General features: G+C 39.1%; 1 protein-coding gene across 9 annotated transcripts in view; it reads right to left on the bottom strand.

The window, feature by feature from the left end:
- Nucleotides 1-2,121: 2,121 nt before the first annotated feature.
- Nucleotides 2,122-27,767, bottom strand: part of PRDM5 (PR/SET domain 5) — a 255,174-nt gene continuing 229,528 nt past the window's right edge. For 6 of the 9 annotated variants that reach the window (XM_027543706.1, XM_027543709.1, XM_027543707.1 and 3 more), the window contains 2 exons: nucleotides 21,205-21,309; nucleotides 2,122-6,693 (listed from right to left, as the gene is read on the bottom strand). In XM_027543706.1, coding sequence (XP_027399507.1) covers nucleotides 6,529-6,693; nucleotides 21,205-21,309 — 270 coding nt within the window. In that variant the 3' untranslated portion in view covers nucleotides 2,122-6,528. The remainder of the gene's footprint in view (nucleotides 6,694-21,204; nucleotides 21,310-27,767) is intronic. The other 3 variants (XM_027543714.1, XM_027543711.1, XM_027543710.1) reach the window with 2 other exon arrangements.

The following is a 27,767-nucleotide window of genomic DNA, read 5'->3' as shown; positions in this document are numbered from 1 at the left end:
TTTAATGCTTTCTATCTTTATCCACTTTCCCTTTCCTCTTTAAAGTATGAGAAAATTGTGGATTTACATAGCTTTGAATTTCAGGTAAAATATATTTTGTAACTAAATTCTCAGTGATTTCTTACACTACACCTTTGTTAAAGTACTTCCTCACTCAAAGCAGAGTGTACAGGATATTTTGTGGCTATAATAATTATCTTATTGTCTGATTAAAACATGAAATTTGGTTATGTACTGCTCAATCTTGTATGTGTATTTAAATTCCCACAAGATATGTATGCATTTGCAACAGACCATCCAGGAAACTAGTCAAAAGCATTATTTATAAAGAATGTGATATACACAAGAAATGTAGAAATATGATATTAATATTTAAATAAGCTTTTATAGATTTGTCTCTGATTATTAACTATACATAATGCTTATCTCAAATTCAGTGACTTTGGTCCCCCTTCCCAAAATATAATTTCCTTATTTTTCTGATTAACTTGCTCACTATCAATATGCACCATCGTATGTATGTACATACATTATAAACCACTCCTTTAAAGGAGTACTTACTGTGACAGACACTTAGAAGACGGCATTCTTCTCTAGATATGCATAAACTCAGACTCAGAATGGTATTGTCTAAGCGTGATGTGAGTGACGTCCAGTACGTGGAGAGAGAAAGAGAAGTTGAGAGACGGAGGTTTAATCTCAGCTCCATCACATGTAAGCCTTAGGAAAGCCATCTTAGTTCTTCAGTTGTAGTACCCCTTACCTGAAATTTTAATTCCAACCTACCCATTTTTAGAAGGGCGTTGTTACACTCCAGTCTGTAGTACATACCTGCAGAATTCCTCTTTTATTCCTCATGACTTTCTCTGTCTCTCAGGATCTGAAGTTGAAACAAGCCACATGCCCTTGGCTTTTTAGGGGTGAGATCCGTAACTCAGAACACTGAGCAATAGCTTTGCTCAGTATAAAGCCAGTTGGCTCAACTCAAATACTTAGTCTAATAATACCCTAATCAACTAAATTTGTCTGCCCCAATTTCATATTTTATAGCCAGAGCAGAAAGGATACAACTTAATATCCTAAATATCATAATTTGAGTCTGGGAACACCACCAACTTGTCACTCTCAGAACCAAGCGGAAGGCGGAACTGGAGATGACGTGAAGTCACGCAGCAGCTGAAAGAGCACAAGGAGTGGACTCCATATGCAAGGAGTCGGAGAGGCTGAAGCGATGCCGAATGGTGTGTACTCGACGCTGCTTTACTGTATGTTACCTTCTTGAGTAAGCGGTGTATTTGCTAGGTAGAAGGTGAGCTGTAAGCAGTTATATAGGTAAGTGAGAGTACCAGAAAGTAACAGCAGATTTCCCTACATTTGAACAGTAAAACTAGACTTAGGCAGTCAAAAGTAAGTGATCAGTTAATTTTCCCCAAATTTAATTTTTCAGAATTTCTAATGACTAAAGGCAATATTCCATAAAAGACTCATTTTTCCAATTTAAATATGTTTTAGAATCAATTCAATGTGATTTTGTTTCCCATATTTTTATGTTCCTACTTAGCATAGGAACTATTCAGTGTGATTTCATAAAAGTTAATTTCAGACCTTCTTTTGTTCATCAAATACAGTTTCAGCTCTCCAGATGCTAATGCTATAGCAAGGAAACACAAATATCAAGTTGGAGGTCAATGCACTTCCCTTTTTATGAGTTGCATTATCAAATATTAAAGAACGAACAAAGGACATACTGTTCCAACAACTAAATCCCAATAATGGTGGTGTATTCTTTCAGATTTCAGCAGTTATACTTACGTCTATGGTATCAAAGTCCCAGGAATATTTTTAAGCAATCTCTTTCGTTTCAAGTTGTGCATCACCAGCTGCCATGGGTCAGCGAGAACCATACAAAGGAGGGTCTTGAATTATGTCTACAATGTCAGGCTTTAATCAGCTGTACATATTGGTGATGATGAATTTCGTACGTTAGGTGTAAAGAACAAATTTCTCCCTAAGTACAGAGTCTAATAAAAGCCCTCTGTGTCACATGAAGGCTAGGTAAGACTGGGAAAGGCAGGACAGATTCATGATCACAGACGCACAGTATTTTCAGACAGGATAAAATATGTGAAATCTTACCATAGGTCCTTTATTAGAAACACATCCAAAATGTACATACACTTAAGGAATAGTCTCTAGTAGAAGAATGGGAGGAAAAGGTAGGCCAGTCAAACATAATATAAAAGATGTCAGGTGAACTTTACTTTAAGGAAAAGACCATTATTTTTCTCCAAGAAGACAAAATTTTAAAATGAGGTATCCACTACAAGCTGGAATTCCTTTCATTTTTATATGATTTTACAAAGGCAAATGCATTATTAAGTAAGTAATTCCTAGGAAGTCTATAGTGACTTGCTAGGAACTGTGATATCCTAATATTAACTCCTTCACACTAATTTAGATCATCAAGTTTCATTGGTCTTATCTCCTTTCTCAATGTTCAGCATATGAGTAGTACCTAAAATCTTAATTTTCTTCTGCTGACTCACATGCCAAGGTGGCATAAAAACTTACTCTACTTGCTTAAATGCTTGCAGGGTTAGAAAACTATATCAAATGTTTAGGAAGCCTGCTGTGAAATAAATAGAAACATTTTTATATATGCGGTTTTCTAGTACTGTGTTACGCATTCTTTAAAGAGAGAATGCGAACTTGGACACAGGATTAGCAGCACCATTCTGGTATAAGATCCTCTTTGCATTCTGTGCCAGTCCACGGGCCTAGGAAATCTAGACTATTCTAACATGGCCCAGACTGAAGGCTCCGGTGTTAATTTTTTTCCTGTCATATAACAAATTAACTACCAGCAGTGATAACAATATTGAGCCCAAAGTAGTTAACACTACGGACGTTCCAAAGAACTAGAGCCTCAGCTAATTAAATGACTTCTGACACATCAAAGGTAAATGAATGTATCATTTCTAAGCCAACTACTTGGAGAATCGTAAGTATGATGATGATAATTTTTTTGTACCAGGGAAACCTCACAAGATTGAAACAACACCATAATAATAAAACACCACTTTTAAAAGAAGGAATGTGCAAAATATTAGACGTAACTTTAATCATCTTTAAATTATATTTGTGAATATCAGGATATTTATGCTCAGAGATAATATTATAAATCAAGTTTTTTTCATTATTAGTAATGTTTCTTTTCACATGGTGTTTACGTTTGACCAAAAGTGAGATGAGAGTTAAAGATGGTGTTCTCTCTGTGGCCCTGAAACCAACTTGGCTTAACTATAGAGATTTTCCAGATCTAGAAATGCTTAGAAATAAAACTGCAAAACAGGAGTCGGGGAGTAATGACAATTATATTTTCTTCTTTCATCAAAAACAACTTTAAATGTTCATTTTGATTTTACTGTAGAACTGTCCTATCGTAAAATACAATGCTGATTCCAGCTGTGGTAGTGATTATATAGATTACAGATTTATAATAAAATAAAAATGGTACTAAAGTTCTACTGTATTCACAAATACTGCATTTATATATGTACAGGCAAGTAAACCTCATTATTAATGACAAAATTTTAGGGTTTTAAATAGGCACATTTCCTCCTACCTGTCTATCTCCATATATTTACAACCCCAAGACAAGTTTTCACAAGTAACATTTAAGCTTGTGAAGGAAAAAGTATTTCCAGTACCTAGCCTCTTTCCCTCCCTTCCAGCTTTGAGAGAGTAGCAGCCCATAAAACTGAATGCACAAACTACCATTATAAGAGTTTCTGTGATTCATATCCTGCTTGGCTGCAACAAGTCTGAAGAGTTTTGAACAAAGTAATGTATTTGCATGTACAATATAAGCATAAGAGTGACCCTCTGCATATACACACACACAAAAAAACATAAAAATGTTTCTGAAAAGTAGTATTTTAACTATTTTGTGTAACTCCCAAAATGAATCACCAATGAATACTTTTATGCTGCAAATATGATTAACAAACTGTTTTGTATCACCAACGGCAACCCCCAATAAAAAAGGCAAGGAAAAAAAAGAAAACAGAAGCCAGTGATTGTAAAACAAGAAGAAAAATTCTAGATATACAAATATGTTAAATGTTACTATACAAAGATAGTAACTATAAAAGTATATCTGAACCTACCCGTATTACTAAATACTTTTGACCATCAGTCTTGACCTCAGGGTAAGAGTTTGACCTCTTCCCACAAACGTATGGGAGCCGTAACCTTCTGCAGCCTAAGAGGAAGATTCTTTAAAGTGAGTACCTGCACTCCAGCATGCCTGATCTTTTCCTCTATGACTGTCTTATTTCTGTTCTTAATTTCTCAATCAAACTAAATGAATTCTTATCTCTTTGTTATTGCTAAGTGTTTTTAAAGTTCTAAGACACAAACTCTAATAAGATACCTGAAATGTTTTATAAATAATCGTCTTTCAGATAAAAGGTGATAGCACAGAAATGATCTTTTAAGGGTCTGTTTTGGTTTCAGTGCTTTGAAAATAAAGGATGGTGTACCAGCAGGTCTCTGCACGTCATTTTCTGAAGTCTTTTTTGACTGCAAACCTTGGGCCAGATCACATCCAGCACTTCAATCGTCATCAGTCCTCTCCACAGCATGTTGATAACATGCTTTCCAGGGTAACTTCTCAGCAGCCCTGTAAATTGTGAGTCATCGAGATGAAACACAGTTGGTCTGGCTTCAAGTTTCACACAATTGAGCTATGAAGCATCCCATACAGAGAAGGCAGCACCCAAAGGAATGAGCAGAACATGTTTAAATAATACCATCTACTAAATTTTACAGCTGTCCTTTTATATTCAAATGAGATTAAGCACACTGTTATGTTAAAATGAAAACACTTTAGATCTAAAAATATATGACTGAAACAAATGACATAGCAAGAAACAAGACCAAAATCTATTTGTATAAAATATAGTCTATAATTTCAGAACCAATGCTTCATATAGCCATACTCAGACATCTTCTAAATTATAATCCAGGAATTTATATTTTTAAAAATTACCTCTGGTGAATTTCAAATTTAGTATTTTTCACAGAGTTTAAATATCTATAATGAATCGTTGCTTCTTTTTAGAACTGGAACTGAGCATAAATATAATTCTAAAACAAGATTCCTGATTTCAGAGAATTTTGTCTTCAGATAACCTTTCTCCACAAATGATTAGAATTAAATAACTTCCTTAAAATTATACTTTCTCTCTTTTGAATGGGCTCCAAATAGATAAGTTCTTGAATTGGGATTCATTTTAAGTTTTTGCTGGTTGGGATTTTTCTACGCTACTTTAACAACATTATTACATTTTATCATATCTTCTCCCAAGACAAGCTGTTCATTGTACGTTGTTTTCAAGTCCTGAACCGAAATATAACCTAAAGGAAGAAATTATGCTTCTTGCTTCAATTTCCCTTAAACATTGGCGATCATTTCGTCATAACAACTGCCAGGGTTGTGTTTTTTATTCTGGATTCCTAATTATAAAGGATTAAGAGTAATTCAAAAGTGTTTCAGAATCACCTACTGCCAAGATTCTGGAAAATGTCTCTTGAGAAACAGGATGTAGATGCTTTGAGGACTGCTGCATCTGCACGGACAGGCCCTGTGCTCCCCGATGCAACGAGAGGGTGAAGGGCCAGGTCAGCACCCTGATGCACCTGCCGTCCTGCTGCTCCGTCAGTCAGCAGATACTGAGAGCCCATTTGGTTTCCACGGTTAGTCATCTGTTGTTAATTTCTAAAGGTAGCTAGTAGAAACTCAGGAGAATCACCTGGACAAATTTAAGTGTTATGGCCACTTCTGTGTTGATATAAGTATTCTAGCCATGCATGCTGGCAACTGAATGATGAGGAGATGTTTCCTGAGGATTGTCTAAAATAAGGAAAATTTCAGTAGATGTTTTAGTTCTTAAACACCTTTTTAAACTCATCTGTTGTAAGGAGCTATGAAGGACCATCAACTTTTGGCCTGTTTCACAAACAGCGAGTTTTATACTGTTACTGCACTTGAGACTTGGGAAACTCTTGCCTCTCATCCTTATCTGTAATGATATCTTGGAAATCCTAATTCCTTTCCTGTTAAATTAGTAATAACCAATTGTGATAACTAGCACGTACACACACACACATAAGGATAAAAATAAAATTAAAAAGCCTGACAAAGAGTATGTTAATAAACCTCACTACAGAGAGATTGGCCAAGAAGAAGATGACATGGCTCCTTTTCCATTTTTATATGACATAACAAAAGTAGTATTTTGGAAGGTTATAAAGTTATTTTTTTCCATTTTTACTATTTCTTAATAAAAGTAGTGTTTTTTGTCTTTTTTTGCATATGTATGTACAGACTCAAAAGGTAGGCAAATAAGAACTGTGAGACCAGTGAGTGAGTTTTGGCTACTTCTGCTACGCTTATCAGGTGAGAGAAACCTGGGTTTCCTATCCGGAGCCCTTCTGAATGGCTTAATTCCTTTGCAGCTGCCATTAGCTGTCAGCCTCCCCATGGATATTGTCCATGTGCACTTTGAGGTAGTCATTCCTTGTAAACTTCTTATGGCAAAACTGGCATTCTGCCAGCGGACGATTGGGATTATGAGTCATCTTGTGTCGGATCAGCATTTTCTTCAGGCTAAAAGCCAAGTCACAAACCTAGAAAAGACCCAAAGATACCAGTCATATTATATTAAAAAAATCTGAAAATACACAAATTCATCACTTACACAGGTAGCGGTGTAAGAATCCACCCGGTAAAGAATCTCTTTACCAGGTAAAGAATTTGCTTGTCAAGCAGGAGACCTGGGTTTGATGCCTGAGTTGAGAAGATCCCCTGGAGAAGGAAATGGCAACCCACTCCAGTACTCTTGCCTGGGAAATCCCAGAGACAGAGGAGCCCAGAGGGTTAGGCTTAGTTGGACACGACTTAGCGACTGAGCAACAATAATCACTCTTACACAATATACATTATGCAAACTCCTATTATCAATATGTGCTGACAGGCATAACAACAAGAAAGTGCTCTTGAAATAAATGGAATTTAACATGCAAGGTCAGAAGTAAAGACAATTACAGCTCCAAGAGGTGTTTGCATTTATTATGTGTCTTCTGTGTACCAACATGCCTCCTTCCCCCACCTACTATATTTAAACATCTCTAGAGAAACAACTCCCTGGAAACAGTATTTTTCTTTTCATAATGGAGTGTATTAATGATTTCATATTAAACCTCTTATTAAACAAAATGTCTTATGGTCTAGAGGGCATCTATCTAGAACTTGGCATAAGAAGCACAAGATGTGTCTCACTAGTGATTAATTTGGACCCATCTGTGAAGTAAAAGATTAACACTGCTTTAACCATCCTGACATACTCAGTATTCCAGTAAAAATACTTCACTTAATATGTTTGCTTCATGTCATCTCTGCCACATTGTCACTAGCTCAATAGACATTAAACAGCTGAATAATTGAAAATATTAAATTATCCCAGAAGATGTAAGCCATAATTATACAAAAGTAAAAATGAAATGGAAATCTTTTATAGCACCAAGTTTTCACTAAAAGTTTGGTGCTATTCACAAAAATTCCACTTACTTGAATTCTTCAAAAGCACATGCACTGTAAAATAAGGCACACTTAAATAATGTGAAAATTCCATGAAAAATACAATGAATACAATGGGAGAGGTAAAGGCCTGTAAAATACTGGAATGAAAGCTGAGATTCTGAATGAGGTGAAGCTTGTGAAAATACAAAAGCAAATAAAAATATTCACCTCTCTCTTTATGGGAGAAGGGGGATTTTATGTTGATAGCAACAAGAAATTCAGAAGGGCAAGCCCCCGATGTGGTAAGGAGAGAGAGTAATCCAACAATGTATTTTGCATTATACAGAAGTAGCAGCCTAGGATGATCTAAAGGAAGAAAGTTTTAGAGTCTGCTGTGGGTTGAATGCTTGTGTCCCCTCAAAACTCCCAAGTTAAAGCCCTAATCCTCAAGGTGATGATTACGGAGGTGCAGGAACTGGGCGATCCTGAGGTGCAGATGAGCTCACGAGGATGGAGTCCTGTGATGGGATTCACACCCTCACAAAATCAGTAAGAGATACAGATTCTCTTCTCTGTCTCTCTGCCTGCACACACCAAGGAAGGCCGTGTGAGGACACAATCAGGAAGAAAGTCCCTCACTAAACCTACAACTACCCTGGCATCCTGACCTCAGGCCCACGAAGGCAGAGGATCTGCGTATGTTCTATTCACTCATGTATCTTAAGGGGCAGACAGTGCCTACAGACTAAGCACTAAGTATTCGTTGAATTAACTCACAGAGTTTCAATCTGATTCTAACACTTACTAAGGAAGTTTTGATGAACAAGTTATGCCTTTTAACTTCAGTTCTGTCAGCTATAAAATGATCACAATGAACATTACCTCCCAGAATTAAGGTTAAATGAGGTAACCTATGCAAATAGATGCTATATTGCAGACACTCAATAAACGTTAGTGCCTGTTTTCTTCTCTTTCATCTTCTCTGTCAAGAAGAATCATCAGCAGATTGGAAAGAAGAAACCACAGCGGTCACCATGTGTGATAGAGGGAACACAGCTACTATCAAGAGTAGCAGTTCCGTGTAATATACAGATGATTTTAAGGCAAATAGAATCATCTTCCAGAACAAAGACAATGCTTCCAATCAAGCTTAGGAAATGACACGTCTTATTGTGAAAAAAGTTTTACAGCCATAATTTAAAACAGAGTACATACCTTTAAACAGTTTCTAAGAAACAAAGCTGGGTAGTTTCATGTAGTAAAAATCAGGGGATAAAAAGGAAAAACTCACGAATATGAAAGTGCATAAAATACAAGGACAGATGATATAATACTTAAGTTATGATAAGTGATATAAAATACTGAGTACCCTTTAAGACTGAAATTAGGGTAAAAAGGAAAACACAAACTCACGGGATTTTCAAGAAATGCACCAATTAACTAACACACAGACATATGCCCAAACATGATTTTAAAACAGGGAATAGAATATGCACAATTACAGAAAATGATGCTGATGGGAGTGTAATGGTACTGAGAAGCTCTTACCCCAAAACATCTTGGACAGAGATTATTAGTATTTTCACAAGCCTTAAAAGAACCAGGAGTGCTATCTGTATGAAGAGCTCTTAGTTCAAGATGTACAAATAAGATGTTCATCACGGAATTATTCACAGAAGTGGAGTATTACAAATGACTTACTTGCCCAAAGTTTAAGAGTATATTCATATTTTATATAGCCAGATGAAGAAATACTTCTCAGCTGGTTAAAAAAAATCATACTTCAAAAAATACTTAAAGGCAAGAGAAAATGTAAAGGCAAGAAAACAGAATAATAGTAATGTACAATTTAATTTATAATACTGAAATAAAGATCATAACTATATATAAATAAGTACTGGAGGAAAATATCAAGAGACTGACATTAATATTAGTTGACATCAGTTGAGAAATTTGATCATTTTATTTCTATCTTTATTCCCTTCCGTATTTCCTAATTTTTCTGAAACAGAAAAGGAAACTTTTATAATTAGAAACCAAATACTACTTTGGAATGGAAAAAGTACACTTGGTTGATTGAAGGGTGCACATCCTCATGTTCCATCCGTGCCTCAAGCCCACTCCCACCAGAATTCTGCCTTAGTAAGTCCTTTTCAACTCTCTAAACTACTTCCGTGCATCACCAACAACCTCCGCATGGCAGTAGGGACTCCTGAAACCTCATTTGGCATGAAGTTCCAGCATCGCACGGCACGCCTGGCCCTTTCCTTCTGCCTTTCATTTAGTTTCTGTAAGGACCGATTCTCCTTGCTTCCCTTCTGTGTTTCTGGCCATTTCCCCCTCATCACAGTGTCTGTTCCTTAGTCCACGTCTCCATTCACTAACTGTTTTCTCCCCTGGTTATCTTCATCATAGTCATGCTTTTTGTGACTGTTTGTATGGAGCTCACTTGCCAATACCTATCTCTGACTCAGTCTTCTCTCCTGATCTGTACAGTGGAGGATTTAAATGCTTGTTGAATAAGACACTTCAAATTTACGGTCTTACACAGAACTGGAATCTAAAAAGTACAACAAACTAGTGACTCTAACAAAAAGCAGCAGACTCACAGAGAGAGAGGACACACTAGTGGTTACCAGTGGAGAGTGAGGAGGAGGCTGGGGCAATCCAGGGGCAGGGGATTAACAGGTACAAACTACTAGGTATATATTAAGCTACAAGATATACAACACAGAAAGTACAGCAAATATATTATAATAACTGTAAATGAAATATAACCTTTAAAATTGTGAATCACTGTATTGTATACCTGTAACTTATCAACTGTGATTTAAAAAAAAGACTGTCTCCCAAATCTAATTCTCTTAAAAAAAAAAAGTGCCACCTGTCTGACATCTGCTGGAGATCTGGCTCAGCCTCGATCTGTTTCTCTCTGGTTCCCACCTCACTGAGTCACCACCACGTTTTCCCCATACACGTTTCTAGAAGACATGTAATTGTCTCCATCTCTGCTGCCACAGCCTGAGCACAAACTATTATCTGCCGAGACCAGTGCTTCTCCAGCCAAAAGAAAAGATTTCAGCAGGCACCACTTATCTGTACTTGTCAATAAAATATACCAAGTGTACTAAGCTGTAAGTTATACTATTAAAGACAAACTTTTAAAAGCATGTGAAAAAGATGAAGCAAAGTTTTGTGCTAATAATTATGACTTCATACTTTCATTAGGCAAAATCTAAGATATGATATAGTATATTTAGACTCAAAGTCATCTTTAACAAAAGTGTAGACAAATAAGTGTCTCTTCTGGATAATTTCAATTTTTGGTTTACTTTTTTCCAGATATGATGGTGTCATTTTTTAATCTAAATTTACTGCTAACTAGTCATTTTAACTCTGCTGTTTTCTTTTTGTTACTCTGTGCTTATATTATTAATATCATTTTCAATCTGTGGTTTCTGTATAGGACTCTTCTGTACTCTATTTTAAAACAGATAACAGAATCCACATCTCTACTTCATGGGCACACATAAATCACAAAGCTGACAATGCACAGAAACGAACAAGTGACAGCCTGCGTCACTGTGGAACTGCTGCTCTTACCTCGGAGTGTGCATATCACCTGAGACTACCTGGGGACCAGGGCACCAAACCCTCTCTTCAGTGATCCAAAGCTTAATTCTGTCCCCACTTTTATCATATATGATGGGCAGGGATTAAAGCTGTCATGTTTCCTTCCTGCTTCCCCAGGGATGTCTCCTAGCCTCCTGAGATATGCAGCGCCTCACTCTGGAAACCAAAGTGTAGATTATTACAACAGCCAGTGTCAGTGGTTCTCAAACAGTGGTACAATGTTCCCTCCTCTCAGGAAAGTGTTCGGAATTAGGGGGGATGTGTAACCGTCCTCAAGAATGGGGGTTACTGCCTGCATATTGTATAGGGGCAGAGAGGCAAAATTCCCTGTGACTTGTGGACAATTTCACACTGTCAAAAGTACCCAGGTTATAAACACAACCTGGATCCTTCTGCATGCACCCTTATCCCCTACTGTCCTAGCTCCACCCAGCGGCTGGAGGAATTTCAAAAGGACAAATATCATATTGCTACCTACAAATTGTTCCCTGGATCCCTCCTTACTTTGATGGAAACTCACTAAACTCTAGCCCAACCGCTCAGCTTTAGTGTGGGCTGGTGATGACACCACATCTTCCGACCTCAGGACTTTCTCACTCCTCTTTTCTAGCTGCCTCCCACATGTTCCTCAGAGTGTGTCTGCCAGTAGAAGTCTTCCACCAAACGCTCTCATGGTAGCCTTGACAGTTTCTTGGTAACACTTACCTCGAGTGTAATCAATTAATTGTGTGCTTTCTAATGTCTCTCCTTACTAGTCTAAAGAACAGGAGGGCAAGAGTAGTCATTCCACTGATATTTATTAAAAGAAAAGAAAGGAGGAGGAAGTTAGACAGATGACTGATACAATCCCTATGAGCAATATAAATAACTTAAAGGCTATGGAATAATTCTGGAAAAACCAAAAAAGGTATCTTTAGAGATTATTTTCAAGTAAAGGAAACTCTAAACTGTTTTATAAGTCTAAATGAACAATTGGGATCATAAATTAGAAAGAATTAAAATGTTTCCTATTTTCTCTCCCCCTGGCTCCTTACTCTAAACCTGATGTCCAAAGGAACAACAGATACCAAATTCTTCAATGGCTCCCTGTTGAAATTAGATTCAAAACAAATTCCTTGCTGTGGCTAAAAGGCTCCCAGTCTGCTCTCCAGCTGTACTGGTCCCTCTCTCTCTCACCGAGCTCTAGCTCCACCTGCTTTCTTACTTCCCCGAACACCCCTTCCTTTTTCCACTATCAGGCTCTGTTCTGTTCCCTGAGCCTAGAATGCTCTTTCCCCCATGGCTGATTCCATCTTTTAGGTTACTCAGAGAATTCTTCCCTAACTACTCCTTCACAGCACCCTCCTTTCCCCCTTGCCCAGTCTTTATCATAAAATGCAATCAGACATTTATTCAGGTTGATTTAAGGCTATACTCCACAAGAATGTGATTTCCATGAGAGCAGAGGACACGGCACCTTGTTCACTGTTTTACTTCAGTATCTGGCACAGGGACTAGGTTTAAGCACTAACAGCTGCTTTCACCGTGTGCCAGGAACCACCCTTAGCAATTTCTAAACATCAGCTTGTTCAGTTCTCAAACCCTTTTAGATAGATACCAGTACTATTATCCCCAATTTACAGAAGGAAACTGACACACACTTCCACACTTTCAAGCAGGCTGCCCAAGGTCACAGAACTAGGAAGTGGTTTCTAGGATTTAAATCCAGACAATCTGGGTTCAGCGTCTATACCACCTCCCACAGGCCAGCTATTATTAAAGGCTCTCACTTCAAACAGAGATATGTGAGCCCCCTGTACTTTCTTCCATTTGCCTGGCTGACTCCATTTTTTTCAGAAATGAAAATCTCTTTGAGAAAAAAAAAAGATCCTCAGACAGCTCATCTCACCAGTGTGCTGTGAAGGATACAAAGAGGAAGTCCACCGATACAGTCACCACGGGAGAGTTACGGCGTCAGTGAGCTGGAGGAACAGAAAGGAAGCTGAGCAAGATGCTGAGTCATTGATGATGGCTCAGAATTAAGGGTCCTGGAAGCTCCAACAGGACACGGGATGGGAACGATCCGACAGGTTGTTGAACGAGGGCCAGGACAGAAGATTAAATGTCAGCAGAGCAGTGATGTCATGGCTGTGAAACTGACTGCTGCTGCTGCTAAGTTGCTACCTAAATGTTAAAAGCTACGTTTTCATGAACTTAAATGCAGTCATGAAGAGGCTTCAAACTGATGCTCTGTATAAATCAGTCAAATGTAAGGATGATTATAGTCTTTTAAAAATATGGGAGAGCAGAAAGGACTTCCAACAGGGATGCCTCCTTCTCTGTCTTTCCACCTGCGATACAACCCTTCAACCTATGCCACCTTAGTATTAATTCATAGGCCCAAAAATGGGGAAAAAATTTTATTCTTTCTCTAGGCTGAAGGTAAACTGACTTTGTCTTAAAAGTGAAACAACATGTTTAACAGAAAGTCCTTGGATACAGTGTTAAAATTCTATACAGACATTTTCAGTTACCAAGTACTTACCACACAGAGGTAAGTGTCTACTACTTCAGTAAGGAGCACAGTGACAAAGACCACTCTGTCCTGCCCTTGTGGAGTCCAGGGTGCCAAGGAGAAATGCTTGCAATGCCATGAACTAAATGTCAAGAAAGACACAGAGGAGGGCACGCTGAATTCTACCCAGATGCGCAGGGGTTACAGTGCCCTAAGGTGGGGAGCGACATTGCAGGGAGAGGGAAGAAGACACACACAGGTACAGAGGAGCAGGGAGCAAGGCTCAGGTGGGGAAGTGAAAACCATTCCCTCAGGCTGAGGCTGTGAGGCTGCCAGAGGCGTAACCTGAGAGAAGGAAGTCAGAAGGCTGGAGCTGAACCCCAGAGACCGTGGCAATCAGAAAGGATGCGAGTGGTGGGAACTGAAGAAGAGACAGATGCTAAGGTATAATTTAGTCAGCTAGCTACAGGGTACACAACTGGGGTCACGGAGAGCAAGTATTATTCCTCCCCAAGTTAGAAATGATTTGGACACTAAGAGAGTGGTCATGAATTCATTTGTTCATTCCTTGAAAATATTCTCTGAAGGCTTCTTACATGCTAGGCATTGTTCTAGGGCTGGAAATATTGCAGTAAACAAAGAAGAGAAACACTGTTGTCGAGGATCTTATAACAGATGATAAATGATTTTAAAAACGTGTACTATTTCAGGGGAACCTGAGTACAGTGAAGGAGAAGACGACTATGGGGTGAGAGTTAAGAGAGTAATGGGAGTGAGAGAGACAGAAGCCTGAGCTGAGAACGGAAAGCAGTGCAGGGACAGGCCATGGAGATACCCGAGGAGGGCGTGCCGGGCTGCGGAAACAGCAGGTGCCAAGACCGGTTCACAGGGCGCACTCAGTGCATCTGCAAGAACGGCAAGGAAGCCACGCAGCGGAGCGAGTGGAGGTGGTGCTGAGGGCAGAGAGGCTGGGGCAGCAGCGTGGGGTGCTCATCACGCAGTAATCCAGACTCCGGCAAGACCGTGGCTTTCACTCTAAAGTGAGTCTGAGCAAACGAGGCTCATATAATGCATACACAATCTACATGCATATATGAAACCTGACTCAGGTGCTGGAAAGATCCCTGTGGGTGGCCAGTTGAGGACACTCGGTCAGGAGCAAAGACAGAAGCAGAGAGACCAATTAAGAAGCCGCTGTCCTGAGCTGAGCTCACTGTGCTGTGCAGCAGGTTCCCACCAGCTGGCTGCTTTACACATGGTAGTGTATATGTATGTGTCAGTGCTCAGCTTCAATTCGTCCCTACCCTGCTCTGTGATGACCTAGAGGGGTGGGATGGGTGTGGTGAGAGGGAGGGGATATATGTATACTTACAGCTGATTCACGTTGTTGTACAGCAGAAAATATACAACGTGGTAAACCAATTATGCTCCTACTAAAAAATAAAAACAGCTATTTCACTATTACAGGAAACTAGGCTGGTAGCTGGTGAAGTGTGAGGACTGTTCACTCTTAATTTATTTACAGAGTCAATCAGATTTGCTACTGCCCTGGATGCAGGGAGTGAGAAAGTGATGGTGGCAGTGGAAATTTAGACAGGGTGACAGGTTTGAGAAGCACAAAGAAGCAAAGAGGGTCGGGAACCACTGGGCTGAGAGGCAGCTGCCTGGATCTGATCCCTGGAATCCTGACTTGGCCAGTTATGAGCAGTGAATGACAGGCAAGCCACTCAATCCCTGGGAGCCTCAACTGCTTCCTAGAAAAGGAGCTTCCCAGGTGGCACTAGTGATAAGAACCCACCTGCCAATGCAGCAGACATAAGAGACGTGGGTTCGATCCCTGGGTTGAAAAGATCCCCTGGAGGAGCACATGGCAACATACTCCAGTATTCTTGCCTGGGAAACCCCATGGACACAGGAACCTGGCGAGCTACATTCCCATGGGGTTGCAAAGAGTTGGACACAGCATTTCTGGACTATAGTGGAATCACAGAGAATACATACAAACTGTGGATCACTGTGCCTTTCTTGCTATAGAATCTCAACTAGATGATGCTACTGGTTATAGCTCAGGGGAAAAAAGCTGTGAGACATGAGGCTCAGATCTTTGGTTTGGGCTATTTCGAGATGGAATTCTCAGAGAGAGTTGGACAGTTGAAGGAAACATGTTCAGAGAGAGGAGACATGCTGTATAGGCAATTCACAGTATTTGCCTAGAGTCCAAAAGAGAGATCGAGGCAGGAGAAAGAAGAATTTGGAAGTCAGGTACCATATGTGTAGTCATAAAGACATTTACATTTTAATAGGTATCGCATGTGGGGGAGCTGCACTGCATGGAATGACTGGGCCTAAGGGGTTAGGGTAGTTTGATGAGTGCAGTGGCGTATTGAAGCACAACTGTGCTATCTCCAGAACTGAGATAGATGCACATCAGTTTCTTCTTTACAGTTTTACTCAGTGCCACTCAAATGTCATACACGTGTACATATGCATGTATATATACATACACACATGTATATAGCAGAAATATGCATATATAGACATATACTTGGCAGTGGGATCAGAAGCAGAAAAGGATATTCTAGGCATAAGGAACAGTGTATGCAAGCTACCTGCAACAAGAGACAGAGATATGAAGCAATACTGCTGCTTCAGGAAACTGTAAGAGTCACCGCAAAGAAACCGCAGAGTACTGATAGATAAGGAATTATTAAGATACAAAATAGTAAGAATTGACAAAGACCAGAGTAATTTTTCAGTCAAGTAGGAAGGTGGATTTTACCTTACAGGTTGTGAGAAGTCATCACAGAGAAGCAAGATTGAGTTTATATTGAGGAAGTCACACTGTGATATTAATACCAAACCCAAAGAAAGAAAGGGATTGATTACAAGTGTGTGTTAGTTGATCAGTCGTGTCTAATTCCTGGCTCGTCAGGTTCCTCTGTCCGTGGAATTCTTCAGGCAAGAATACTGGAGTGGGTAGCCGTTCCCTTCTCCCAGGGACCTTCCTGACTGAGGGACTGAACCCTGGTCTCTTGCATTGCAGACAGATTCTTTACCATCTGAGCCACCAGGAAAGCCCATTGATTATAAAAGAACACTATGAACTGCATGCCAACAAACCAGATAACCTAGTCAGCATGGACAAATTCCTAGAAATACACAAATACTAAAACTGACTCAACAAGAAATAGAAAAATTCAGGATACCTATAACAAGTAAAAAGACCAAATCAAAAATCCTCTCAACAAAGAAAAGTCTAGAACCCAGTAGTTTCACTGATGTATTCTACCAAGCATTTAAAGAAAAATGAACACCAATTCTCTTACACTCTTACAAAAAATAGAAGAGGAGGAACACTTGCTACTCACTCTGTGAGGTCAGCATGACCTTGATATCACTACCAAAGACATTACAATGAAAGAAAACTATGAGAATATATGAAAAAATCTTCAAATGAACCATCAGAAAACAAGATGAAACAAACAAACAAAAAAGCCCTAACAAGCTGAATCCAAAATCATAGTAAGAGGGTTATGAGCCATGACAAGGGGCTTCCCAGGCAGCTCAGTGGTAAAGAATCTGCCTGCCAATGCAGGAGACACAGGTTCAATCCCTGGGTTGCGAAGATCCCCTGGAGGAGGATATGGCAACCCACTGCAGTATTCTGGTGTGGAAAATTCCATGGACAGAGGAGCCTAGTGGGGTCACAAAGAGTCAGACACGACTGAGCACGCACACACACAAAGCCACGGCAAAGCAGTGTTTATCTCAGGACTGTAATGGTAGTTCAACATAAAAAAAAAGGAAAAAAAATCAAACAATGTAATATACCACATTAACAGGACAAAACGAAAGAAAATGATGTCAAGTGATTCAGAAGAGCATTCGACAAGATTCAAAATCCTGTTTTGATAAAAATATTCAGGAAACTAGAACTTCTTCAACATAATAAAGGGAAGTTATTTTTTAAGTGCATAATTAAGATCATATTCAATAGTAAAAGACTGAAAAAATGGAAAACAATGGACCTGTACCGCACACCATACACACAAAGTTAACTTGATATGGATTTATATTATCTAAACCTTAGAGGTAAAATTAGAAAACTCTTAGATAAAAACATAAAGGTAAATCTTTATGACCTTGAGTTTGGCAGTATATTCTCAAATAGGACCAAAAATGCATAGTGACAAAGAGAAAAAATGGATAAATTAAACATCAAAACTGAAAAGTTTTACGTATCAAAGAACAAAGAAAGTGAAAAGAGGACATATATTTAATAAAATGAAATAAAATATTTGCAATCATATCTGATAAGGGTCTAATATCTAGTTTCTCATACTCAACAACAAAGAGACAAGCAACATAATTTTAAAATGGGCAAAGGACTTGAACAGACATTTCTCCAAAGAACATAAACAAAAAAACAAGTACACACATCTGCTGAAAGGATATTCAACATCATTAATCCCTTGGGAAATGTAAATCACCACAATGATACACCAGTTCACATCTACTAAGATGAATATAATTTTATAAAAGAGAAAATATTAAGTGTTGACAAGAATGATGAGCAACGGGAATCCTCATGTATTCCTGGTGGGAATATAAAATGGTGCAACCACTGTGAAAAGCAGTATGGCAGTTCCTCAGAAACTCAAACCCAGAATCACCATATGTACACAGAAATTCCACTTCTCGGTACATGACCAAAATCACTGAAAACAGGTACTTAAAACATGTATAAACGCCTTTGTTTCTGCAGTATGCACAATAGCCAGAAAGTAAAAACAACCCAAACATTCATCAGCTGACACAGATAAACAAATTGTGACATATACATACAATGGAATATCATTCAGCCATACAAGGTAATATACTAAATAAGCTACAGTGTAGATTATCCTTGAGAACATTGTGCTCAGTGAGAGAAGTCAGTCATAAAAGGTCACATATTATATGATTCACTTACAGTAAAAATACAAAATATAGGTAGATATATAGAGAAGAGCAGACTGGGGCTTGCCAGGGTCTGGGGAGAGTGAGGGAATTGTAGGGAACTTTATTTGGAGATGGTAAAATGCTTTCGAACGAAGGGGATGGCTGCACATTACTGTCAAAGTACTAAGTGCCACTAAATGGTGCACTTTAAAATAGTTAATTTTATGTGAATTTCATTTTGATTTAAAAAAAATCATCTTGGTGGTGGTGGAGAACACATGCATTGAAGGTTGGATGCAATAAGAAATAGTGAGGTGAGGGTCTAGGCTATGCACTGCTATTGGGAACCGAAACAGAGGAGGCAATGGATTTGAGAACTATTAATACTTAGGAAGGAGCTGGCTGGCAGTGGAGTGAGAAAGGATGACTTCTATGTGGACTAAGTAGGTTAAGAGGACAAGACTGAACAGCCAGCCAGTTCCCTGAGCAGGCTGAATTTCAGGGAAGTTTTGGAGGCATTAAACTTGCATCTTTCCTCAGTAAACCAGTCTGGACTGCAGATAAGGCCCAGAGAGATGAACATCTGATAGAAGTAAATGGGATAGAAGTAGATGGAAAACATCATGCTTGTAGGATAATTTTTTTTTTTTAATAACACCATGGTCCAGTAAATAGTAGACTAAGGAAGTAGTCTATGAAGAAGATATTCAGCATAAATAAAAGTCATGCAGTGTGATGGTAGAAAGATGTCATTGTACAGTTAATACTTCATTTCTTGTATCACTTGTGTAGTTGTGTAACTAAATGATCCAAATAAGTTTTGTTTTTACGAAAATGATTCCAGTGAAAGCACCAATGGATTGAATGCTCAATCCATTAAATTGTTAAACTGACTGTACCCCCTGTTCAGGATAGAGCTCCCCATGTGTGCATTTCATTTTCTACCAATAGTTCTCTCCTTAACAGAAGTTCACTGTTGATAAATGTATTTTTTGTGAGCAGTCCCCTGGTAGTACACTGCTACCTTAACCTTACCACCACAGTTTCATGGAAAGACAAGGAAAGCAGCGTATGTCTGTGATTTCTATTCATACAGACTGCTTACCCCACCCTTTACTCTGCCAAGTATGCCAAGGGGATGAGTCCTTCAGTTTCCCTTGACATTGAAAGATAACTGTTAACTAGGCAACATCACACATCACAATTTCAAAGTTTCTTTTTACACTGCTGCTGCTGCTGCTAAGTTGCTTCAGTTGTGTCTGACTCTGTGCGACCCCATAGACGGCAGCCCACCAGGCTCCCCGGTCCCTGGGATTCTCCAGGCAAGAACAATGGAGTGGGTTGCCATTTCCTTCTCCAATGTGTGAAAGTGAAAAGGGAAAGTGAAGTTGCTCAGTCGTGTCCTACTCCTAGTGGCCCCATGGACTGCAGCCCACCAGGCTCCTCCGTCCATGGGATTTTCCAGGCAAGAGTGCTGGAGTGGGGTGCTACTGCCTTCTCTGCTTTTTACACTAAACTACAGCAATTCTCTGTTTTCGCTATTTTTGTGTTAGAAGTAAGTGTTTTCCCTAACGCCAGTGTCAACTTTCTGTCTACTGTCAATCTTACAGAAGAAAATGGTGACGCTCTTCATCGATAAACCATTTTTCTCTAAATTAATCAATGATCCAATTCATTTTACAGACAAGGGTAGTATTTCTGTCCTCTCATTAATAATGTGAACAACTATGTTGATAATTTCATTTCACTTCAAATGTCATAAGCAGAAAATCTAAACAATCAGCAGTGGCACTTTTTAAAGCAGTTTATACTTATTTTCAGAGAAGGCAATGGCACCCCACTCCAGTACTCTTGCCTGGAAAATCCCATGGACGGAGGAGCCTGGTAGGCTGCAGTCCATGGGGTCGCGAAGAGTCGGACACGACTGAGCGACTTCTCTTTCACTTTTTACTTTCATGCACTGTAGAAGGAAATGGCAACCCACTCCAGTGTTCTTGCCTGGAGAATCCCAGGGACGGGGGAGCCTGGTGGGCTGCCATCTATGGGGTCGCACAGAGTTGGACATGACTGAAGCGACTTAGCAGCAGCAGCATACTTGTTTTAGAAATTCATTGTTTGGCTTTAACAAAATAAATAAAAATATCTATAACCAGTTAAATCTCTGGTTAACTATAATTAACCTGTCAAAAGACTTGGCCAGACACATGAAACCTGTCTTAGTCATCATGCATTTACACCTTGGAATAACAACTCAACTGCATTAAAACAGGGTACAAGTATGTCTTAAAGAAAATCAAAGTTCAGGCACTGCCAGAAAACTAGGGTAAAAAAACATGCTACAACGTGGCTACACAGATTATGCAATCAAAAGGAATAAGGAGCACAAGACATTAATAGACAGACTAGCACTGTAAAGTATGCGCGCGCGCACACACACACACACACACTCACTCACTCGTGCACAAAAGGAGGCATGGATACATCCCCACGAATGTATCTCCTGTCTCTGGAGGTTACAGGAGGACCACAGGAAGCAGGGAGGCACACTCACGTCGCACTGGAAAGGCTTCTCCCCGGTGTGTGTCCTCGTGTGCTCGTCCAGGCCGCGCTTCTGGCTGAAGGCCTTGCCGCACTCTGAGCACTTGTATGGCTTCTCCTGCAGTCAGGGAAGAGGCCAGGAATGCGAATGAGTGCAGCGTCATCCTCAGGAAGGGGTACACAGGAGCACATTTTAGCTAGTTCTGCAGGGTGCGGCAGCATACTCAGAGGTGCCGTGAATTCTAAATTTTCAGGGGAAAACAGGAGTACGCAAAACCTGTTGGGCAGCCTTAAGACTACCAGGTGGCTCACAGCTCCAGCATCAGAGTCACTATCTTTCTTTCCATGCAGTCCTGACTGTCCAAAGGGAGATTCTGCAGGATTGCTATGACCTAACCACTTGGTAGACTGAACTCTGAGGTTTTCTATTCATCTTGGAGAGCCTGCTAAAAGGGCATCATTGAACAAAACAGTTTGGGACCCCTGGCTTACATGCTGCAAACTGTTCACTGTCTCAAAGGGACTCCTGGAAATGAAAGCCCAGACCAAAGTTTAACAAGTTTTGAGGGTAAATTTAAGACCTTAGAACTAGACTGTGACTTTAAGTATTTTCATTTTTATTGTCCAGTATTTTTTTCCTAGGAAGGATGTTCTTTTAAAAAATCTAAATTACTTTTAAAAGTGAGGCATTATTTATAGCTGATCATAGACTCTTAAGGAAAAGAGTGTCTCCACAGAACAAGGGAAAAAAGACCCAAATTCCTTAGCCATCTTTGATACCAGAAACTCAAGTCATCATCTTTTAAGCTTGAAATAAATTGCAAAATAAATTATTCATATTGCTTCACTAAAACAGCTGGTCAGTTACTAAACAGAGCACTGATAAAAAGATTTCTTTAAAGTAAAACTGCAATAAGATTTTTTTTCAAATATAGCTTAAAAATATTGCTATAGATGCTTTTTGAATTGAGGTAGTATGTATATAGTTTTAAATTTCATGTTTTTATGTATATTTTCTCCTTAGTATTTAAAAGACTATTGTGAAAACATTCAGACCTACAAAACAGTATGTAAATAATCACATATGTACACCCACCAGCTAGCTTAAGAAATGGAATATTTTTGTGAACACATGTACCTCCTATTTATTCATTCTTAATGAGTATAGTATTACATTCAATGGCAACACCACAATTTGCTTATGTACATTCTGCTGAGATGGATACTTAAGTTTTCCCCAATTTTTCATTCTTATAAATAATGTTATTCTGAACATTCTTACAAGTGTATACTTGAACACAGATGCTGTTGCTGCTAAGTTGCTTCAGTCATGTCCGACTCTGTGCGACCCCATAGACGGCAGCCCACCAGGCTCCCCTGTCCCTGGGATTCTCCAGGCAAGAACAATGGAGTGGGTTGCCATTTCCTTCTCCAATGCATGAAAGTGAAAAGGGAAAGTGAAGTCGCTCAGTCGTGTCTGACCCTCAGCGACCCCATGGACTGCAGCCCACCAGGCTCCTCCGTCCATGGGATTTTCCAGGCAAGAGTACTGGAGTGGGCTGCCATTGCCTTCTCCATGAACACAGATGAGCAATCATAATTTCCTACAGTATGTATATCTAGAGGTGGGATTGCATCTTCAGCATTCCCAGAAAACGGAATGGCTAAGTAGCTCTACAAAGCGAATAACCATTTTAGGGAATTCTCTGGTGGTTCGGTGGTTAAGGCTTTGTGCTCCCAGCATGGGCGCAGAGGTTTGATCCCTGGTCAGGGAATTAAGATCCCACGTGTGGCAACGATGAGCTTGCTCATGGCAACAAAGATTCCATGTGCCACAAGTAAGACCCGGAGCAGCCAAATAAACACATATTTTTAAAGAAAGATGCATCATTTTAAAAACAACTTTACACTTCAATATCTAGTATATTCTTGGAATTCTATTGCTGTAGTTAACAAAAATTTTGAAACTCATGTACACAATGAGTACACATAAATTTAACTATGACACTCGTGGAAAATAGGACCTTTTATCATTTTAAAGTGACCTTCTTTATCTATATCATCTTTTTCACATTAAAATAATTTGTTAATAATATAGCTATAAAAGCTTTTTAAAATTAGTATTTTGTGAGGGTTGGGAGACTTGTTGAAATGTTGGTCAAAGGTACAAATTTAGGAATTAGAAGGTAGGTTTGGAGACTCAATGCACAGCAATGTGAATATAGTCAACCGTACAGTAGTATATACTGCAAAGCTGATAAAAGACTAGAGCCTAAATGTTCTTACCACAGAAGTGATAATCAGATGACATGATTGAGGTTTTCGCTAACACTATGATGTAATCATATTGCAATATACACACATACCAAATCAACGTTGCACACCTTAGTTGCACAACATATAGTTGTTATATGTCAACTATATCTCACTTTAAAAATAGAGGAAATAGTATTTGCCTAGTATTTCCATCTTTTTAAATTTCAAACAGTCTATATCTTAGGTACGATGAGCATCTGTTGTAAATACCATACAACTGGAAAATTTTAATCCAAACTTATGTCACTTTTTCACGTTAGTGAGTTTTGCTTTTTATTATTTTTTGTTATTATTTAAAATTTATATTGTTAGAATATATTACCATTATAATAAAATATGTTTATTTATTAATATTTATCATTATTAATAATATATTTAAATAAGTTTCTAACATTTTATTTTGTGCTTTGCTTTTATCTTGCTGTTTCCTAAGTTTTTCTCCCTTATATTTTCTTAAATGTTTGGGTTGATCCTGTGCTATTATAGAACTTACAGACTCTATTTCCACACTTTAGTGATTATCCTTAAAATTTTTTTTTTACTATGTAAGTGAAGTGGTTCAGTCATGTCCACCTCTTTGCAACACCATGGACTGTAGCATATCAGGCTCCTCAGTCCATCCATGGACTTTTTCAGGCAAGAGTACTGGAGAGGGTTGCCATTTCCTTCTCCATGGGATCTTCCCAACCCAGGGATCGAACCCCAGTCTTCCGCATTGCAGGCAGATGCTTTAGTCTGAGCCACCAGGGAAGCCCTACTATGTATGTTTAACATAATCTAAAATTTATATGCTTTCCATGTACTAATTAGCATGCCCTGTACAGAATGCCCTTTTATGTTATGTGTTCAGTTCAGTCGCTCAGTTGTGTCTGATTCTTTGGTGCTCCATGGACTGTAGCACGCCAGGCCTCCTTGTCCATCACCAACTCCCAGAGTTCACTCAAACTCATGTCCATCGAGTTGGTGATGCCATCCAGCCATCTCATCCTCTGTTGTCCCCTTCTCCTGCTGCCCCCAATCCCTCCCAGCATTAGGGTCTTTTCCAATGAGTCAACTCTTCGCATGAGGTGGCCAAAGTACTGGCGTTTCAGCTTTAGAATCAGTCCTCCCAATGAACACCCAGGACTGATCTCCTTTAGAATGGACTGGTTGGATCTCCTTGCAGTCCAAGGGACTCTCAAGAGTCTTTTCCAGCACCACAGTTCAAAAGCATCAATTCTTTGGCGCTCAGCTTTCTTCACAGTCCAACTCTCACATATAATTATATATATATATATAATATATATATAATATATATATATATATTATAGCTTATTTAACTTATATGCAGAGTACATCATGAGAAATGCTGGGCTGGAAGAAGGACAAGCTGGAATCAAGATTGCCAGGAAAAATATCAGTAACCTCAGATATGCAGATAACATCACCCTTATGGCAGAAAGTGAAGAGGAACTAAAAAGCCTCTTGATGAAAGTGAAAGAGGAGAGTGAAAAAGTTGACTTAAAGCTCAACATTCACAGAACTAAGATCATGGCATCTGGGCCCATCACTTCATGGGAGATAGATGTGGAAACAGTGTCACACTTTATTTTTTTGGCCTCCAAAATCACTGCAGATGGTGATTGCAGCCATGAGATTAAATGACACTTACTCCTTGGAAGGAAAGCTATGACCAACTTAGATAGCATATTCGAAAGCAGAGACATTACTTTGCCAACAAAGGTCCGTCTAGTCCTTTATATATATATATAAAAATATATATATATATATATATATATAATATAATATATATATATATATATATATATCCTTAACGTACTCCTTTTTGTATTTGGAACCAGTCTGTTGTTCCATGTCCAGTTCTAACTGTCGCTTCCTGACCTGCATACAGGTTTCTCAGGAGGCAGGTCAGGTGGTCTGGTATTCCCATCTCCTGAAGAATTTTCCACAGTTTGCTGTGATCCACACAGTCAAAGGCTTTGACATACTCAATAAAGCAGAAATGTATGTTTTTCTGTAACTCTCTTGCTTTTTCAATGATCCAGCAGATGTTGGCAATTTGATCTCTGGTTCCTCTGCATTTGCTAAAACCAGCTTGAACACCTGGAAGTTCACAGTTCACGTATTGCTGAAGCCTGGCTTCAGTATCTTATTTGTAACGCCTGTTATGGAATCATTATTATTTTACACAATCACTGTGGTTCAGCTCTCAGGTCAGTTCAGTTCAGTTGCGCAGTCGTGTCTGACTCTTTGCAACTCCATGAACCGCAGCACGCCAGGCCTCCATGTCCATCACCAATTCCTGGAGTTCACCCAAACCCATGTCCATCTAGTCGGTGATGCCATCCAACCATCTCATCATCTGTTGTCCCCTTCTCCTCCTACCTTCAATCTTTCACAACATCAGGGTCTTTCAAATGAGTCAGGTTTTCACATCAGGTGGCCAAAGTATTGGAGTTTCAGCTTCAACATCAGTCCTTCCAATGAACACCCAGGACTGATCTCCTTTAGGATGGACTGGCTGGATCTCCTTGCAGTCCAAGGGACTCTCAAGTGTCTTCTCCAACACCACAATTCAAAAGCATCAATTCTTCGGCACTCAGCTTTCTTTATAGTCCAACTCTCACATCCATACATCACTACTGGAAAAACCATAGCCTTGACTAGCCAGACCTTTTTTGGCAAAGGAATGTCTCTGCTTTTTAATATGCTATTTAGGTTGGTCATAACTTTCTTTACATGGAATAAGCATCTTTTAATTTCATGGCTGCAGTCACCATCTGCAGTGATTTTGGAGCCCCAAAATAAAGTCAGCCACTGTTTCCCCCTCTATTTGCCATGAAGGAGTTGGTGATGGACAGGGAGGCCTGGTGTGCTGCAATTCTTGGGGTCGCAAAGAGTTGGACACACTTGAGCAACTGAACTGAACTTAACTGATGGGACTGGATGCCATGATGTTAACTTTTCTGAATGTTGAGTTTTAAGCAAACTTTTCACTCTCCTCTTTCACTTTCATCAAGAGGCTCTTTAGTTCTTCTTCACTTTCTGCCACAAGGGTGGTGTCATCTGCATATCTGAGGTTATTGGTATTTCTCCCAGCAATCTTGATTCCAGCTTGTTCTTCATCCAGCCACCGTTTCTCATGATGTACTCTGCATATAAGTTAAATAAGCAGGGTGACAATATACAGCCTTGACATACTCCTTTTCCTATTTGGAAACAGTCTGTTGTTCCATGTCCAGTTCTAACTGTTGCTTCCTGACCTGCATACAGGTTTCTCAAGAGGCAGGTCAGGTGGTCTGGTATTCCCATCTATTTCAGAATTTTCCACAGTTTGTTGTGATCCACACAGTCAAAGGCTTTGGCATAGTTAATAAAGCAGAAGTAGATGTTTTTCTGGAACTCTCTTGCTTTTTCAATGATCCAGCAGATGTTGGCAATTTGATCTCTGGTTCCTCTGCCTTTTCTAAATCCAGCTTGAACATCTGGAATTTCATGGTTCACATATTGCTGAAGCCTGGCTTGGAGAAATTTGAGCATTATTTTACTAGCATGTGAGATGAGTGGCATTGCCTTTCTTTTGGATTGAAATGAAAACTGACCTTTTCCAGTTCTGTGGCTACTGCTGAGTTTTCCAGATTTGCTGGCAAAATGAGTACAGCACTTTCACACCATTATCTTTTAGGATTTGCAATAGCTCAACTGGAATTCCATCACCTCCACTAGCTTTGTTCGTAGTGATGCTTCCTAAGGCCCACTTGACTTCCCACTCCAGAATGTCTGGCTCTAAGTGAGTGATCACACCATCGTGATTATCTGGCTCATGAAGATCTACACGCTAACAATTTCTTTACTTTTCACGCGTTCTTATGTATTTGAATTTCCAAGCATCAGCTGAGAGTAAATTCTGTTTTTGACGGCAAATGGCTTTGTTTCTCATTTTTGTTGAATGAAAGCCTACAAACTCAATTAGGTCTTTTTATTTTTCATTTTTCTCAACCTGTCTTAGCCATTTCCATCTCCTTTTATTGTACTCTATGTATTTCTTTAGAATCAGTTGATCAGTTCTCTTCAGGTATGAATAACTTAACTACCTAACAGGATCATTTGAGTTTTTAATTTCCATTATTGTATTTTTAAGTCCTAGAACTTTCCATTTAACTGTTTTCAATTATGCTTAATTTTTAATACAATCTTGCTTTTTTTCATGCTGATTCCTATTTTAAAATATTCTAGGCATTTATACAATTTTCTTTATCA

The sequence above is a fragment of the Bos indicus x Bos taurus genome, chromosome 6 (assembly GCF_003369695.1).
Source record: "Bos indicus x Bos taurus breed Angus x Brahman F1 hybrid chromosome 6, Bos_hybrid_MaternalHap_v2.0, whole genome shotgun sequence".
Classification (NCBI taxonomy): Eukaryota; Metazoa; Chordata; class Mammalia; order Artiodactyla; family Bovidae; genus Bos; species Bos indicus x Bos taurus.
Note: the sequence above shows the minus strand (reverse complement) of the source record. Positions and strands in the feature narration are given on the sequence as shown.